Raw genomic sequence first — 19212 nt, 5'->3', positions numbered from 1 at the left:
TCGAACTTACCCTAACAACAGAGTTTCATTGCTGGGTAATGTAGACTCGTCAAGCGGGAGAGAAAATATATTGGTCTATAATAAATTGAATAACATTTTTCCCACTTCGCGACCCATCTCAAGTTTCCTGAAATAACTAAAAAAAAAATCAATCACTTTATTCTAGTTCACTTCATCTAGCTATGTAAATACCTTATAACCTCTTGAATTGACTTAACTTAACTTGCAACCAAAGGGCAAGCTTGTTATACAGTAAAATATAAGGAGCATGTTTGGACGTGAATTTGATGATGACTTCCTTCGTGTTAAATCGCGTATAAGTTTAAAATACAGAGAAATGTTAAACATGCCTGGAGGACTCGTACGCTCAAACACATTATCTTACACGAACCTGTTCCCTTTTTTTTTTACTTGCCGAATTCTTCATCTTTTTACTTTTTGTACTTTTTCATTTTCATCTCATCTTCATTTCATCGCACACTCATCGTCTTGTTGAGTTTTTAAAATGTACAGCAATAATATTTTCTACTAAGATATTAGTCATTCTCATGATTGCCACAGAATATTCCGTATTTTACAGATTTTTTGCCAAATTTTAGATACAGAATCAGTATATACAGAATTACAGATTGTCTGCAAAGAAACAGAGTTCAAAGATAATTTTCAAATTCAAATTTAAATGTTACATTAATTACAGTTAATTTTCTCTGTCTACCTTCTTACTAATAAACATTGTTCTTTTTTCATCGTTGAGTCATGAAGATATGTACCTTGATTTATAAAAACGTTGAACCATATGAAATGTCATCACTCAACATAGTGAATATTCTCGCTTCACAATGCCAACAAAACAAAGTTCTGAAATCGGTTGGCTTTCACAATGATAGATTCAATTTTGAAAGCAATGTACCAGAGGGGTTAAAAATCTTTCTCATCTGTAATTTTTCGTCCAAAAATCTGTACCATCGAAAATATTCGTTGTAGAAATTTAGCATGAGAAAATACTCATTTATTTACTACAAATACTACATTTACATTTGCAAGTCCTTCGTGTGTTTTATAATGCTTATACATAGGGTTTTTGAATCTAGATTGCGGACTATCATGAATTAAAATTTTTAAATTTAAAAAAAATCGTCCCGAGCGATACAACGGCGTAAAAGTTTTTAATTTATTAATTTTCATTAATAAATACTACGGCGTAAAAGTCGTCATCTATCCTGATGTTGCTTTGTTCGAATGTAAAAAAATTCACTCGCGGAAAAAATCTTTACCAATTTGTACCTTTTGCCGAAAATCTGTACTCTGTACCGTACAGAATCTGTACCAAAAATAACGAAAAAAACCTTTCCGGATAAATCTGTACGTGTGGCAACACTGGATGAAATTGACGGAAAATTTAAGAAAAGGAAAGTTCAACAAAACCATGTATAAACATCATACAAGAAAACTTTTTTTATGATTTATTTTGTTGTATTGATACGAATATTTATTATATGAATATTATACGCATATTTATACGACTAAAATAAGACAAAATTAATTCAAAATGAAAAAAAAACATTTTTTTCATTTTTTCCGTTAGTTTTTTGATATAGATTTTTTTTGCTAAAAATACAGATATACAGATTTATTCAGAAAATTTAGAAGGATCAAATGTGGCAACCCTGGTAATTTTTATAACAAGGTGGTTCACGTAACATAACTTCTGGAGCATCTTAACTATTTCAAATGAGAACATGTGTTATTTTATAGGGGTCGATATTTGGACCTCGTCGACCCTCAAAATCAGTTTTCGTTTCTGTCGACCCCCGGGAAACCGAAATCGACCCCAGGGGACCCACTTGAGAAACTTTGAGAAACCCTGGCTTAGGCTAACGGTAGCATTGAAGCAAAACAAAAATCATGAACCCCTCCCGGACCACTTTTGACCGTTGATATTTATTATATAGTGACAGATTATTCTTTAAAATTTTCACGGTCATGATTATTTAGCCAAATACGATAAAAAGCGCTTTCTATCACTGAGTGGAGTTGGTGGTAACGTCTACCATGCATATTTGGGCAGTATTTATTGACTGACGCTCGAGTAAACACAACTCCCTCATTCTACGGATTTGGATCCCTGTGATTTTCATTTCCTTTCTCTTCTCAAGAGAGGCCTTAAGGGTGATCTTTTCACCTCAAATGATGATATGAATGCAGCTACCTAGCCCTGCATTTAAGAAAAGTCAAAATACTGCATCACCAACAGAATGAAAAAATTGTTACAAGCTGGGAGAAATGCATTTACGATAATAGTGACTGCACGAAAAAGTAATGCATGATTATGGAGCTAGCAAATGGCCTTTAATATACTTTGTCCAAACTTGATAACTCGTTCCTTTTTACTTTCCCCTAACTTGCATTATTTCACTGCAAACCTTGGTATTTGTATTTGAAACACAAGTTGTATAATATTTGCTCTGACAACACAAACTGTGAGACCGTATTTTTAAGTTAAAATTGTACACATTATTTAAACATAGGTTCCCATTTGTCACTATAACCATGTGTCTTTGGATAAATTATTTGCATATTTTCGTGTCCAAAGATGTTTTAGTCAATGCAATACTTCAGTCAATACTTCTTTTATAAAACAAGGAGAAAAGAAATTTTTTCACAACAATCTGAAAAATTGTAATCATTGAATACATTTCCACACAGAATGTAAAGTAATATTGTCTTAATGTCCACTCCGGTGGCAACCGAATTCACCCCGGCACGAATAAACCCATGGCGTGTGTAACCACCGTTATTTGCTGGTGACGTCCGCCTTCGGTTTGAAATGACACCTTACTTCACTAATCAATTACTACCCACCATTCATACATTCTGTTTCGTTTCATTTCTCCAACCGCGTCGGAACGCTGCAACCACATTTTCTATTTAACGGCAAATCAACTGTAACCATGCAGGTCTACGACGTAACGGCGATCAAGGTGAAGAATGTGAACAATGGCACCGTGGGAAAACCGGTCGTCTTTCTCGGTAAATACGCCCGCTAATGCTGCACATTTTCATTTTCTAAACATTGCCTTTCATTTCTCAGTGGAAACTTCCCAGGCAGGGCCGGGAAATCTGGAGGTTACGGTTAACGGTGGCCGAGTGCCAACCTCGGCACAAGCCCAGGGTCAGCATACGTACGCGATCAGCTTCACGCCACGCGAAGCCCAGAATCACACCGTGGAGCTGAGATTCAACGGGCAGGATGTGCCCGGAAGCCCATTTACTTGCAAGGTAGGGTTACCTCACCCTATTCAGAATCTACCACAAATACATATGCTTGTTTTCAGGTATCACCCGCGGCTCGCATTGTCGCCAACGATCTGATGGACAAAGTAAGTGTGGGTCATGTGTTTGATTTCGTGGTGGAGTCGGACATTTCGCCGGTCGTGGAAGTGCTGGGACCAGCGCGGAGGGCGGTTCGTGCGGACGTGCTTCCCGTCCCGGATGGGTACAAGGTGAAATTCGAACCGATAGAAGTTGGTGATCATTCGGTTGAGGTACGGCTGCCCGGTAGTGGCCACGTTGAAGGGAGTCCGTTTCTGCTGAAAGCCTATTCGGCGGAAAAAGTTATCGTGACTGACATAAGACCGGGTGTTGTTGGAAAAAGTGTGAGTTTTGGCATCAATGCCAGCCAAGCGGGAGCGGGAAATTTGGAGATCATCGTAGCGGTTGGAGGGAAAAATGTCCCAAACTTCGTACAATCGGAAGGGAACGCTCGATTCAAGGTAAACTTCAAACCAACGGAAGCGGCAACGCATTCGCTGTCGGTTAGATTCAATGGCTATCCGGTCCCGGGATCGCCTTTCGCGTGTCACGTGACGCATGCTCCTGTTTCACTGTCCAAGGCAATTGCCAGTGGGGAGTGTTTGAGGCAGGCTCCGGTGAAATGTGAGAATATATTCGAGCTCGAGGGATTCGATGGAATTGATCCGCAGGTGCTAATCACCTCTCCGTCCGGTGATACCGTTTCTTGCAGAGTGAACTCCAGAGATGATATACATTTGGTTTCGTTTGTGCCAACTTCGGTGGGTAGGCATCTGATTAGTGTGACAGCGAATGATCAGCACATCAACGGGTCACCGTTTTCGTGCAACGTGTTTGACGTTTCGCGAGTGGCGATCAGTGGCTTGGATCAACATAATACAATGGCTTCTTTGGGAGTTCCGTTGACCTTTAGTGTGGATGCAGCGGGAGCGGGTGAAGGAACCTTGGAGTTGGTTGTATCTACAGCTACCAGTACTGTTAAAGCTGAGGTAACTGCATGTGCCCGAGGACTGTATGACGTTACATTTGTGCCTCACACATGCGAACCACATTTTGTCAATATTACTTTCAACGATCTGCCAGTGGATGGAAGTCCCTTCCGCTGTGAAGTGCAGCAAAACACGCAACACGTCCAGATTGGAAATAGTACATTTATAGAATTAGCTGGCGAGGATCAAACCGTTGAGATTTATGATCCGGACAATAAGATGGTTCCATTTACGCTGTCCAGGAAATCGGCCGAATTCAAGGTTACCAAAATCGGAAACTACGTTGTGAGATACATCGACCAGGAGACACGATCGTTCATGGCTGCCCGGACAGTCAACGTATTCGACCCTTCTATGGTGAAGATTGTTGAAGTTGGTGAAGCATACTGCCATAAGCCTGCCTCTCTGGCGGTATCGATCTTGGATGCCGGTCAAGGAACTTTGACTTCCGTGGTCCGTTGTGGAGGTCTGGAAGTTCCGCACTCTATTCGCGGACCAACCAAAAATGGAACCTGGGAGATTGTGTACCATCCGACTCGAGTTGCCCCCCATAAGATTATGATTCTCTATAATCAAGTCCCAATCGCTAGTAAGCCGATTGAAATTAATGTATTGGCACCTGCAATGAGCAAAGAGGTAAATAGAAGTGAATACATCTCCATTGCTGGTTCTATATTTGATGAAAATATCTGCAGATCACCGTAAACGGTCTGGGGCTGTATCAGGCTCGTGTTGGTAAGACAACTTCGTTCGCTATAGACACTGTCGGTCACCCGGCACGGGAGTTTGACGTTGTTGTTTCTGGCCCGGGAGGTCAAGCTCTACCAGTGCGCTGCTACCAGACCAAGGGCGGACACTTACAGGCTGAATTCACCGTGCAGAAAGTTGGGCAATGCTTGATTGGTATGTCAACCCTCTAGATCCGAGTTTCGTTATCATAATTTTAAAATAACTTTATTTCCAGACGTTCTACACCAATCGAAACCGTTGCCAGGAAGTCCGTACACGTGTGAAACCTACGATCCTTCCAAGATTCATCTGCAGAATGTCCCAAAAATGAATCTTTGCACAAACTCTCCGATCACCTGGAATGGTATGACCATCTTTCCGTCTCTATATATAATATAGCTGCGAACTTCGTCCCGATCATAATTGATTTTTTGTTATGAATACTTTCAAACATTCATGTTTTCTTAATATTCGAACGTTCGCCGATCTAATCGCAGTACTCGCATTGATTGATTACTCTTTGACCCTTTACAATTTACTTCTACTATAATTTTCCTACTACTTCTACCAAAATTCATCCTTATATTATAAAATTGTTTTCAGACACTCCTCTCGTTCAAGACTCTTCAATCACTTGCAAATAACATGTTTCTCCGATACGAAATACATGTTTGATACAGAAAATATAATAAAATAAAGACAGCTCAAATCAGAAGATTCCTTCCTTGGGTTTTGTGCTTACAAACACATACGGCGATTCTTTTTCATTTATACAGCCATTCCATGCCAAACTGTTATAGTTTTGGTAGTTTTGCTCCTTATCGCAAAATAGCAGATTAGTATTTTGACGTAGGACTACGTCTTTCATTTCTGTACCGGGGTGTATGTTCAAAGTTTCGAGAACGAGAGAGTGACGCTGGACTGCAAGGTTTTGAACGTTAATACCTCTCTACCGGCTGAATTATTACTCCAATAATCACTTCATCCGAAAGATGAATTGTCAACGAGTTATATGATTGTCACTTATTGGTTCAAAAAATCGTTTCAATAGCTTAAAAGTTGCTTTGGAAGCAAGCTACTGAAATCATAACAATCTAGCTCATTGATGATGATTGGCGATTGCAATGTGTTCCCGAACACGGACGCAAAATCTAGGCACCTGGAGAAACCGTCAAAGCGAATACATGCAAGCTGTGATTTGTTTTGCTTGCTTGCATTAGTGTTTGGGAAACCATAGCGGACACACGCAAGGCGTGAGTAGTTTCACTCGCATCATTTTCTGTTATGCTTTCGCATGGAACAGTCATGAAAAATTGTTTGCGTGTGAATGCGTTCGAGCGAAGGAATATTCGCACCCATTTACGTGGAATGGAACAGTCATGAAAAACAGCCACATCACGATAAAAACGAAATTAATTATATGCAAGGTTATATAGACTTTATTTCGCTTTCAACGTGAAATGGCGCCCTCAGTTTCTATTCTGCGTATGGAGTGATCATGAAAAATCTCGTGTTATTCTCACGAAAACAAAAATGAATCATGTATCAAACATCTTTAGTTGCTTTTACAAGGCCACTCAAATTTCATCGGTTCGTTTCGGGACCACCAACAAGTTCGAAAGAGTTGAATTTTATGTTGATAACAATTCCATACTTATACTCATCAACCTACATACTAACAAGAAAAAAAAAATTCAGCAATCTTTCAAAATATTCATTCATTCATGCATTAAAAATTGATTCAGATCCAATTTCAAATACAGTAGAACCTCCATGCGGATGCGGATGCGGACTATCCGCAAAAGCGAGTTCCCTAGTAATTCTATAGATCTTCCCGAAATTTGTCATTCAGTGGTAGAGTTTTGCGCTTTTGTTTTGTTGTCATGACTTTCACATTATCTGAACATTGGTGTACAGATGGATAGTTTAATGCTTCCTGTATTGATGAAACAAAGTTTTCATGCTAAAACATCTTTTTTGTCGTGTTTACACCTCATTTTTAACCCTTCATTGCGTTATCCGCGATTTTCGTTATACGCGGTGACTATTTCGCGGATAATCGGGGTTCTACTGTAAATGATTACCGAGCCAACGATAGTCCTACGTCTACCTCGCGGTTATATCACGGATATAACCCACTTCTTGTTTTTTATTTCTTCATTGGGATGTCCATTTCCATTTTATAGAGGTCCAAAAAATCTTTTTATTTCCATTTTTCCAAAAATAACTTTTTTCAAAAATTAATAACTTTAGAATTACTGGAGCGATTCAGATGATCGACATATCAAATTAACCCATTACTGCCCAGGTGTACAAGAACCTGATCCAAATGGCATGAAACTTTCCATCTAGGTTTGTCCCGAAACGGAGGAGGAAACGCAATATTTTGGTTTGAAGTTCTTTGGAAGTTGAGATATCTGACGTATGAAATTTCATACGCTGAGCCGATACAGTATCAAAAAATGGAGATCATTTGAATATTTATTATCACTGAGTGTGGTACCGGAAAAAGCACTCCGAAGGGTGCAAACTCACATCACACTTCAAGCAAATATACGTCGTACATCAGTTGCAATACGCACACCTTCGTTGGGTACCAGTCGTATTAATGAAATGATTTATTCCGTCAAACCTAACTTCCGATGACTTCGAGTGTTTCGGCTTGATCTACATGAACTCGATCCTTACTGGATTTATGTCACTCATCCGAATTTAAGGTCATTTTTCCCAGTGTCTGGCTCTCCGCTCCTTGCTGCTGCCCGAGGAGCATTCTTGTGATGGCCTCGTTCAGTGTTGCTCTCGACATTCACTTGTTTACCAAAACCGGAAGGGCCGTCCTCCGAGTCACTATCTCCAGCACCCACATCACTGTCTCCACCGCTTGGGGGCACTATGACAAAATCAATATCATTTGTTGACACTAGATTTTCGAAAGCGTCTTCGTCCAAATCAATCAGATAATTGTACAGCTCCGCCGGATTATCGGGAAGCTGATGTATCCTATTGAGAAAAAAATATACCGTAGTTGCACAGTGTATGAAATTTCATACGCTCAAAAGTAAACATCGATTTTTTTGCTGTTTCATAATTTTCTTCGGATTTTTTGCTAGATATCATTTTTTATACTCGTCTAGTAGTGTTGTGTCACAGATTTGAGCAATTTAGAATCCTTTAAAAGGTAAAAATTTGATAAATTTATGTTTATTTTTGCGACTCCATTAAACTCGAACTTTGCAAGCTTCAATACACAACAAAACAACAAAAATGACAGATAAAATGACACTGACACAAAAAAACACTCCTAAATTGTCATGTGGTGTCATTTAAAATGCGCTTAACACTTCAGTTTCATCAAAAAACAGTTTTTCAAAAAAACGGGCATTTTTACGTATTAAATTTCATACGCTGGGCATTAATTGGTCAAAGCCTAGCGTTTTTTGAATAAAAGTGTTATACTTGCCAAAAAATTGGATTGGAAGAGAAGAGCATGACGCTTGACAAGCTAGGGAAACCATTCTCGTGTCACTTCGCAACGAAATGGACTTCTTTTCTTCTTCTACTTCTTCTACTTCTTCTTCTTCTTCTTCTGTTTGTTGAACTATAGAGACATTAAACGTTTGCAGTTAATTCGTCTTTAGCCCTGAGAAGGGACCTTGGGGACAACCCAACCAAACTCCTTCTCCACCTGCCTTGACAATCACATTCCATTGTCGTTCGATACTCCTTCGCAAAACTCCATTGGCAAAAAGCTCAAAGGAGAAATCGATTCTGCCCAGGGTGGCTAACTATAATTTTCAAAAATCAGGAGGAATGGAAATAAAAATCAGGAAGAAATCTGTATAGCAAAACATACATTTCAATTTGAATTTTTTACGCATTATTTAACGCCATATTTTACGAAGCTCAAAAAATCTATCCTCCCACAATATGTTCGTCTTCTTGTCGAAAAAGGTTGAAGGTATTTTTATGCTGTCCATAGAGTCGAGGTTTTTCACCATTGAAAGAATTTGTCTGGGACCTGAACCTGTGATAATATGAATAGCCAAACTTCAAAATAATTTGTCGTGTTGTCAATGAGACATGAAGTTTGCAGTTACCTTGATGGAACACGACGCCTAACGTATTGACTAATTCTGCGAATTTGTCCTGGCTGCTTAATTTGTCCAGTGGCGAGCAGTATTTGTGATAATATAACGGCTGTTTGCTTTTTTTTTTATTCGTTTTTGACGTAGAACTACGTCTTCCATTAAGAGTGCCAAATCAGAAAACAGGTCACGTTTTTATGAAATAAAGTTAACGTTAATAACTATTTTTGCCGCGAACGGATTTTGGCGATATACCAAACGAATCGGAATTTCCCTAAGATTTGTTTGATATGCTATACATTACAATCCCATAGTCTGTATATGGTTTAAATTGATAAAAAATGGAAGCATTCCCATTTCCTCATACATTTGTTCTGTCCGTTTGTGTACTTTGCCGAACAGAGCTGTCAATAACGAGCAACGAAGGGGAAATCGTAAGATGTAAAGTGAACAAAGGAAAAGAAGAAGAACGAAGGGGAATATTTGCCTAAAGTATCCGCGTTGACGGCATTGAGCTTCGTATTACGAAATGGAGGAGCAGGCATGACAATATGGGGTTCCAGAAGAAATGAACACACTTTTAAAATAACAATTATGAATGAAAATTATTTTTCGCACATCAAATTAGTACTCTATGTAAAAGAAAATCACGTTTGCTTGCAAGTAACGAAAAAATATCATACAAAAATTGTGCCTAAAGATAAAGTTTAAATTAGGGTCAAAACAACGTACTTCTAGTAGGTAAATAACACCAAGGAAAAATTTTCACACATATTTTAACAATTTAAAACTGCCTTAAGGCCGACTAATCTGATAGAGAATAGTTGGCCTCATACAAACTAATGTCGTATCCAGATGTTGACACCATTCCGCCGTCAACGCGAGTAAACAGTGGATCTCGCTGAGGCAAACTTTCATTCTTCGTGAGGAAATCGACTGAACAACATCGTTGCTGGGCGAGCTGGACGGCGAGGGATCGAATGCCTTTCTCAATGCAACGGGAAGGAGGAGTAATATTATGGATAAAGTAAAGTTTTCCAAGGGCCTTTTTGAAGGTTAGAGACGAATGAACTGAAGAAGTTTAAAGTCTCAAGCAAGGAAGGAAGGCAAACTTTCAGTATCGTTCTGTATTCAAAGCAATGGCAATCGCTTGTTCTTCCTTGTTTTGCGTCATCACATGTCTTCGTTTCGGATTGAGCTATGGACGCGACCAAATTACTCACTCGCTGATGTCTCTAGCATTGCAATCATTGTTTCAAACTGACGTCATTGCATTAAGGTTTTGAACTGCACAATTGTGTGGGGAATCATTAAACTAGGCTATCGTCAGCTCACCAAGATAATAAATGTTCTGGAATTTTGTCAGTGATTTGGTTTCGCATGTCGGTAGGAAAACTCTCTCCACATGATAGCTAAACTAATGTAGACTGGCAATATTAACAGAAAGGGGAAAGTGCATTGAACTGATGCTACGGTGAAGCAGGTGTTAAGGTTGTGCACCAAAAAAATATTTGGGGACTACCAAGTTATTCAATAAGTTATATTAAGTTATTAATTTATTTGGGCTAGCGTGCCAGTCGCAAAACTGCTTTCAACTAGGATTGCATTTGCGCTAATCTTGATCATAATTTCAAGGTTGTTGAGATTAACAGATTCGAGTTTATTTCGTTTATTTAGTCACCAAGAAAGTGAATGTCGTTCTGGAATTTTGTATGTGATTTGGTTTCGCTTGCCAGTAGCAAAACTTTCTCCACTAAGGATGACAGCTGCGCTTATCTCGAGCAAAGTGTTGTTCTGCAAGCACAAGCATGAATAATCAAACAATTATCATCAAAATATCATCAAAAAAAAAAAAACATTTCAGAGCGACCAAACTGGTAGAATGGTTATTTCAAAATTTTCGTTGCATTATAAAATAATATCCGCAGTTATAAACAAGCGGCTTTAATTAAACCACAGCGTAGTTCTACGTCAACAATGCGGTCGTGTCTTGAACACAACCTCCTTTAATTTTTTTTCTTATGGAACAAAACTACCCCAACAAAGAAGCGTTTATTTTCACAGTGATTGCGGCATGTCCCAATAATAATTAAGGAAACGGATTATACTTAGGTGGCCCCTAGGGACCGACGCTGGGCTCAACGTGTTAAGCAAAGACTTTGGTCCACTGAATGGCTTGTAACTTCGGTCTGGTGCATCGGACAAACCTGGAACAAAAGCTACAGTAAAGTAGACATCCCAGAGAATATTTTAAGCCAGAAATATTTTTTTATTTTTTTCAAGTTTCCATAGTGCTCTACCCCCTTAAGCCATCTTTATTGTGTTGTATTTGCTTCTGCCCGTAGATCAATATAGCGGAGAAACATGTTATTTTGAACTGATTCAAGAATGTTGAACGAAAATTGTGTCTGACAATATATTTTTAGTATGATGACTAATTTGTTAGAAAAAATAGGAAAATTATAATAAAAGGCAATTGTCGAGAGTCAAAGGGTAATCAAGTGCGTTTTTCCACCTGAAAATCCATTTCCACTTTCGAAAAAAAATCAATTTCGTTAAGGCAAATATCAAACAGACTATCAACGCTTATTCCCATGCAATTGTAGAACATATGGGAATTCAATTTTTCAAATTTTCCCATTTTCCTTCACAGTTTTCCGAAAATTTTCAATTGTCATTTTTAGTTGAAATATGTGTTTTATTCGTATTCCTTCCAGATGAGGAAGGGATGTCAAACCATCATATAACTATTTTTTGTACTCTGAAATCATTATATTCCAATTTTGGTTCCATTTGCTTTATTAATCCTCGATTTATGTAGAAATTTGTGTTTTGTTTGTATGAGAGCCCTCTCTTCCAAAGAAGGAGGGATCTCGAACCATCATAGAAACATTATCTCGTACCCATAAACAGTCACATGCCAAATTTGGTTCCATTTGCTTGGTTAGTTCTCAAGTTATGTAGAAATTTGTGTTTAATTTGTATTGGAGCCCTTCCTTCCAGAGACTCGAACTATTATAAGAATCTTCCCCGGCACCAAAAACCTCTACATACAAATATTCACACCGGTCTGTTAGTAATTTCCATGTCCTTAAGGACCAGACAGACAGAATGACAGACATACCGACAGACAGACAAACAGAAACCCATTTTTATATATAAAAATTCAACGTCTTGCCTTTCTTTTCAGTTGAGTCCGAGTCGGCCGGCGTGGCTGAAATCGAGGTTACCGTTCTCTCGTCCAACGGACAGAACGTTCCCGTTAAATTGACACAGCACGAGGACTACACCCACCAGATCGAATTCTTGCCATTGAGTGCCGGTCACTACAAAGCGAACGTCATGTACGGTGGGGAAAACGTTCCCGGATCGCCGATAACGTTTGCCGTTCAGGCGATCGGTAACAAAACGGACAGCCACGCGACCGGCAATGGCCTGGAAGTTGCCCACCGCGGTAAGGAGACCTCGTTTGTGGTGTTCTGTCCGACCGTACCGAATGTGCAGATTGAGCGGTGCGACGAACAAGCGGAGCGGATCGAACCAAGGGTTAAGAATCTGGGCAACAACGAATGGAAGATTTTCTACACCATATTGACCGTTGGTGAGTACGAGATCAGAGCGAGTTGCACGAACAGAGGACCGCTGCCGGGGTCGCCTTGGACAATCGCCTGTTTGGATCCGGCGAAGGTAACCCCAATAGGTGGTTGGGGTAGCTTGTTGGACAGTAACGGAAAGCTGCTTCTGCCTTCGAAAATAGTTTTCGACACAAGCTCGGCTGGGCCGGGAGAATTGACCTGTTATATAGATAACACTGAGATCACTGTTGAGAAGCAAGGAAAGGAAAGGAGTCTGCTGTATCTATCGGACGAGGGTCTCACAAAAGGAGAGCATAGCTTCGATTTGACTTGGTCGGGGCTACCCATCTCCCAGAGCCCTGGATTCGTTTTCGTGACTGAAAATTCTTCCGCAGCCGACAAAGTTGTTCTCACGGGAAGGGGATTGACAGCCGCACAGGTTGGCGAGATCTCTCATTTCACTATCGACGCTTCGGAAGCCTTGTCCGGAAAGCCAGAAGTTCATATGTCTTATGAGGATGGAGAGAACCTTCCAGTCACCCTGCTTCAACCAAGACCGAACGAATTGATCTGGTTGGCATCGTACAATCCGCACAAGTCAACCGGCGGCCCATTGCATCTCTCAGTGGATTGGAACGGCCGAACGATCAAGGGATGCCCACTAAGCATCTCGGTCGGTCCGGCGGTTGATGCCGCCAAGGTTCTCTGCTCGGGAGAAGGTCTTCGTAATGGTGTGGTGGGTCGAGATATAAAATCCTGGATTGATACTCGGCGAGCCGGACCGGGAGAGCTTACCGCTCATTGCGCCGGACCACGCAAGGTTGCGTACTGCGAGCTGTACGACCATGGTGATGCAACGTTCACATTGAACGTTAAGCCCCAGGAGCCGGGCAGACATACGCTCACCATCAAATACGGCGGACAGCATGTCCCTGGCTCGCCGTTCACCCTGAGAGTTGCGGGTGCTCCAGATGCTAGCAAAGTTCGCGTCTACGGCCCGGGTGTTGAGCACGGAGTGTTGGCAACGTTCCAATCGAGGTTCATTGTGGACACCAGAGGTGCTGGGGCTGGTCAGCTGACAGTGCGCGTCAGAGGACCCAAAGGTGCTTTCCGCGTTGAGATGCAACGAGAGAGTCAAAAGGACAGAACTATACTCTGCAAGGTACTTGAGATTTTTTGTTTGGGTTTGAGAAGAGGTTAATTTTGATTTCGTTCCAGTATGACCCCACCGAGCCAGGTGATTACCGAGTGGAAGTTAAGTGGGCTGGAGAGCTTGTACCAGGATCTCCCTTCCCGGTGTTAATTTTCGACACACAAGAAGAGTTGAAGCGTTTCTTACACGGCAACTAACCACATCACTTAAATATTGTTTGTGCAGATTAATGATATGTATAAGATGTTGACTAATTTATATTTAACTAGATGCTTTTTGATCGTCGCAAAAAAAACAAACAAAATAAACCTTTATATTTTTCGATAGAAATTTATTCGTAGCACCATTAATTGATTTACATGTATTTATTACGCTGTAATGAATAAACATCCGGCTAGTTTAATTTTCATTCATGGCCAGCGTAAAATCGCTCGAGAAACCCCTTCGGCTTCGGATTACATCCATCCTGCCAGTATCTCATCAAGTGACTCTTTTGTTTCCATCTGTTCACGATTGCCTTCAGCTCCATTTGTTCCTTGATAACGAGCATATCGATCACTCGCACGTCAGTGACATCCTTGTGCTTGTCGAACTGCTCCCGCAACTTCAGTCGACACTCTCCGACGGTTTTGGGAATATCGTATTGGTGCACCACCAGCGGGATATGGCGATACCAGGTTTTGTACAGCTTGATTACATTGCGCCGCGCTTCCTGGTGATCGATGGAGAGAAGTGGGCGGACCCGATTCACAGCCTGTTTGACGGGTCCGGATGAAGCCATTGATGAGCTGTTTGGGTATGAAGTACAACTTCTGCGGATGCTGTTTTATGACAGTTCTCTATTCAGCAGGTTACTGCGATAGTTTTGATCGATTTAAAATTGGATTTTTGTTTAATTTCTTTCAGTGTGACAAACCGTGAATTTGGGAACTGAGGAACTGGAGGCAAGCCCGGCCCCATAAGGGAAAATATTGTTTTGTGGGATCCGAGGGCACATATTGTTATGTGTCTCTCACAGAATCATTGTCTAGATTATGTTCCATGAGATATGAGAAATATCAGTGCTTTTAAACGATAATTTTGCCAGTAATAGTCAATTTCCAAAGAAAACAGAGTTCACCAACCAGTGCGGGTGAAACTGGCACCCTCAATTTGTCATTAACCCTTTGAATACTTGTTTTATGCCAAAAGCGCGAGGAGCGCGTTTTTTCGTCTTTCGGGGATATTTGTGAAAACACGTGCTTTGTGCAGCAAACGATAATTGCGAATGAAATTGTGTTAATATAATATATATATATATATATATATATATATATATATATATATATATATATATATATATATATATATATATATATATATATATATATATATATATATATATATATATATATATATATATATATATATATATATATATATATATATATATATATATATATATATATATATATATATATATATATATATATATATATATATATACATATATATATATAGATATATATATATATATATATATATATATATATAAGTTACGGCCCATTCTGGCCCTACACAAATCGAGACAACCCAATCGATAAACACCGTCAGCAAAATCGCCCGCGAAACATCGCAGTCCGACGCACCATCAAATTCCAGCGGCGACCTGGATATTATCGCGGCGTCAACAACTCAGCCACGCGTGCACACAACCGCCGAAGTAAGCAGAACACATCCGGTCAACAACAAACAAATTTGCGGAAGCAGCAGAACATCAGGAGCACCATTCCATTTTTAATTGAATAAAGAAATCAGTTTCAATTAGACGACCGAATCGAATCGACGCATTTTTAAAAACTCTAAAAAGAAAGTCCCGGTCGTTTTTGGCGCAGTCGGTAGGATGCGCTAAGTGTCTTTTTTTTTTCTCTCCGTAGTGATCAAGTTTAGATACTCGTAGTAACCTGTGCGCGAACTATCATATTTAGGACTAAACTAAGTGATAGAACAAACATAGTGAAGTATAATCAGAATCTGTGCATGAACTATCATATTTAGGACCAAACTAAGTGATAGAACAAACATAGTGAATTATAATCAAAATCTGTGCATGAACTGTCATATTTAGGACCGAACTAAGTGATAGAACAAACACAGTGCTAACAACGAATTCACCGGAAAAAAAAAAAAAAAAAAAAAAAAAGAAACCAGGCGCATCCCCCCCCACATCATCCGAGAAGATCCTCCCTTGCGGTTTACGAGCGGAGCTGAGGTGAGTGGCAATTCTACTATTAAAACTAAAAGAAACATTATCCCCTTTTAAAATAAATAAAATAACAAATACTATTAAAAAAAAAAAAAAAAAAAAAAAGGTTCTCAAATGGGGATCAACACTAGGGTAGGAGCCTACCTGTTGGTCTCAAATGTTCCTATCTCACGCCTCCACGAAGATCATATGACGACATTTTTAGATCGGGCGTGAACTGGAAACACACACCTGGTCTTGGCTCCGAGAACGGGTGTCGAAAGTGGCTAAGTGAGGGGGTGCGAGCGAGTCAGAGCGCTATATCTCTCCCGGGGAAGGCCTCCCGGGTCATGGAGGCCTTGCCAACCCGCTGTCTCCCGGGCAAAGGAGATACACCCAGAAAATGGAGCTACGTTCACGAAGAATACTCAGAATGCGATCGCCCGAGGAGGGTCCCCGAACTGGAGCTGGTCCTGGAACGGGCGTAAGAGCGAGCGGCCAGCGGCTGGAGGGCGATGTGCAAGAGCGGGCCACCAGCCGGGTTCAACCCGAAGAGCTACCGCCACACGGAAACAGCAGCCATCGACATCACCAACGAAACGCTGCGCCTACGAGGCGTGTTGCGACTGTCAGACGACAGTCGTCCACACTTGTGGGTACTACTAGGCGACGGATCATGTGGACACATGAAATGAATGAATTCGTGATCCGCGCCTATTACATCTGCACTGCTTTGGAGACGGACATGAGCGGTCGCCCTCGAATACTCGCAATGTTCGAGGAAGCGTATCCAGAGTTCGTCGGGAGGCTTGACCAAAACGCGATGAACGCGAGGCGTAGAGCGATTGTACGCAACAATATGCTCTCCCAAACGCAAGTCGACGAGATCAAGCAGCAGGTGCAGAGAGAACTAAGCTCCAGAACAAGCAGAGCAAGCGATGTGTCGAGACGAAGTTCAGTACGGCTGAGCAATTCATTCGCGAGTGGGGCACGCGAATCAGCACCAGTGGAGGCCACAGTACAACAACCCCCTGAGCCGGAAGATCCACAGCCAGATCAACAACTACTACGCGATCTGGTCTTCCATTACGACGAGGCGATCTCACAGTTCCGCGACACGGACCCTTTGTCGCGCCCCAGGATCCCGAAGTTGCAGCATTCCCGCAGGCTGACAAGTGCAGTAAAGCTCATGAACGAGCACGTTCTTCCGCTGCACTTGGTTGATGCTGAGAACATGGAGGAGCTGCAACTGAAAGTTTACTGTGCTGCTGTGGCGACCGCCAAAAGTTTAGGATACCGTATTAGGCCAAGAGGCGGACTGCTCCAACATCTCCGTGAAAGGCGTGAGCCTCCATGGCGAAGGAGATTGGAGCAACGGATCCTAAACAAGCGCGCCGCAATTGGAAGACTGATGGCGTACAAAAGAGGCAGCAGATCGGCGAAATTATGTCGCCAAGTTGCTGTGATCGTGCGGCCTACTGAACTTCGCCAGCTGGGAGCTCACCAGCTGACGGAAAAACTCGACACACTGGTACAGCAATTGAGCGTCCTAACTAAACGGCTGAAACGTTACTCTGACTCTGCAAAGCGCCAGGAACAAAATCGGATGTTCAGAGATAACGAAAAAGCGTTCTACGACCACATTAGCGACGAGAAGCCCGACTACCGCGAAGGTTTGCCAGATATTAGCGATGTGACGAACTTCTGGGCTGGTATTTGGGAGACCCCAGTAGAACATCGCGACGGGCAAATGTGGTTAAGACGGGAGGAGGAGAGTTGTGGTGAAATTGGAGAGATGCCAGCTATCATCGTCGGAGAGAACGATGTCCGCGAAGCCTCGTGGTACCTGAGGAACTGGGCAGCACCGGGCCCCGATGGTGTCCAGAACTTTTGGCACAAGAAGCTGACCGTCGCACATCCAAAGATAGCTGAGTGCTTCAACAAGGTGCTACGTGACCCACACAACCTTCCCGAATTCGCCACCCGTGGCGTCACCTTCCTCCTCCCGAAAGACAGCAACACATTGAACCCATCAAAGTACAGACCGATAACGTGCCTATCGAGTCTGTACAAAATACTGAGCAGCATAATTACCGCCAAAGTTTCTGCTCACTGCGAACAGCATCACATCATCGCAGAAGAGCAGAAAGGATGCAGGAAAAATACGCATGGCTGCAAAGACCAGGCCATCATCGACGCAGCCATAGTCGGCCAGGCGGTATATAACCAGCGGAACCTAAGTATGGCCTACATCGATTACAGGAAGGCTTATGACTCCATACCTCACTCGTTTCTCGTCCGGGTATTGGAGCTCTACAAAATTGATCCCGTCGTCATTAGGTTCCTGCAGCATGCGATGAGGCAGTGGAGTACGTCTCTGCACCTCAGTGATGGGGAAAATGTGTTGCAGTCTAGAACGCTGCAGATAAAGAGGGGGATATTCCAAGGCGACTCTTTCAGCCCGCTTTGGTTTTGTCTGGCACTGAACCCCCTCAGTAGGACGCTCAATAGAAACGGTCATGGCTATAAAATAAGGTATGGCGACGGCGCCCACGAAGAAGTGACCCATACCTTTTACATGGACGATCTCAAGGTCTACGCTGATTCACGTCAGCGTCTAGGTGTAGCTATCCGGGTTGTCGAAGACATAAGCAGGGACATCTGTATGGAGTTCGGCCTCGACAAGTGTCGCTGTGTCCACCTGCTGAAAGGACAACTTACCGAATCCGGAGGCTACGAGGTCTATGACGGCGAGTTTATAAGAGACATGGTTCGTGGCGAATCCTATAAATATCTTGGATTCCGACAGCTCACCGGGATTCGCCACTCCGACATCAAGACGGAGCTGCGAGACAAGTTCTTGAGTCGAGTGAACTGTGTCCTGAGGACTTTCCTCAACGCGGGGAACAAGGTACGCGCGATCAACACATTCGCGGTTCCCCTGCTGACCTTCAGTTTTGGTGTAGTCAAATGGAGCAAAACTAACCTAGAGGACCTTGAGAGGAGGATGAGGAAAGCATTCAAAGAGGCCGGAATGCACCATCCTCAATCGGCACTGGAGAGAGTTTCACTACCACGCAAAGAAGGGGGACTTGGAATCGTCGACATTTCTGCACTGTGTGTTGCCCAGGTACGACAACTGCGC

The 19212-nt window shown here is 41.9% G+C and overlaps 2 protein-coding genes across 11 annotated transcripts in view; one reads left to right on the top strand and one right to left on the bottom strand.

The window, feature by feature from the left end:
• LOC129771708 (filamin-A) overlaps positions 1–14252 on the top strand; it is a 161421-nt gene extending 147169 nt beyond the window's left edge. For all 10 annotated transcript variants that reach the window (XM_055775643.1, XM_055775647.1, XM_055775648.1 and 7 more), the window contains 7 exons: positions 2958–3030; positions 3092–3279; positions 3336–4937; positions 4997–5204; positions 5266–5394; positions 12306–13852; positions 13909–14252. In XM_055775643.1, coding sequence (XP_055631618.1) covers positions 2958–3030; positions 3092–3279; positions 3336–4937; positions 4997–5204; positions 5266–5394; positions 12306–13852; positions 13909–14040 — 3879 coding nt within the window. In that variant the 3' untranslated portion in view covers positions 14041–14252. The remainder of the gene's footprint in view (positions 1–2957; positions 3031–3091; positions 3280–3335; positions 4938–4996; positions 5205–5265; positions 5395–12305; positions 13853–13908) is intronic.
• LOC129771709 (NADH dehydrogenase [ubiquinone] 1 alpha subcomplex subunit 6-like) lies at positions 14160–14653 on the bottom strand. The gene has a single exon (XM_055775655.1). The coding sequence runs from the start codon at positions 14622–14624 to the stop codon at positions 14250–14252; it is 375 nt and encodes a 124-aa protein (XP_055631630.1). The 5' UTR covers positions 14625–14653; the 3' UTR covers positions 14160–14249.
• Positions 14654–19212: the final 4559 nt, after the last annotated feature.

Source organism: Toxorhynchites rutilus, chromosome 2, assembly GCF_029784135.1.
Source record: "Toxorhynchites rutilus septentrionalis strain SRP chromosome 2, ASM2978413v1, whole genome shotgun sequence".
Classification (NCBI taxonomy): Eukaryota; Metazoa; Arthropoda; class Insecta; order Diptera; family Culicidae; genus Toxorhynchites; species Toxorhynchites rutilus.
Note: the sequence above shows the minus strand (reverse complement) of the source record. Positions and strands in the feature narration are given on the sequence as shown.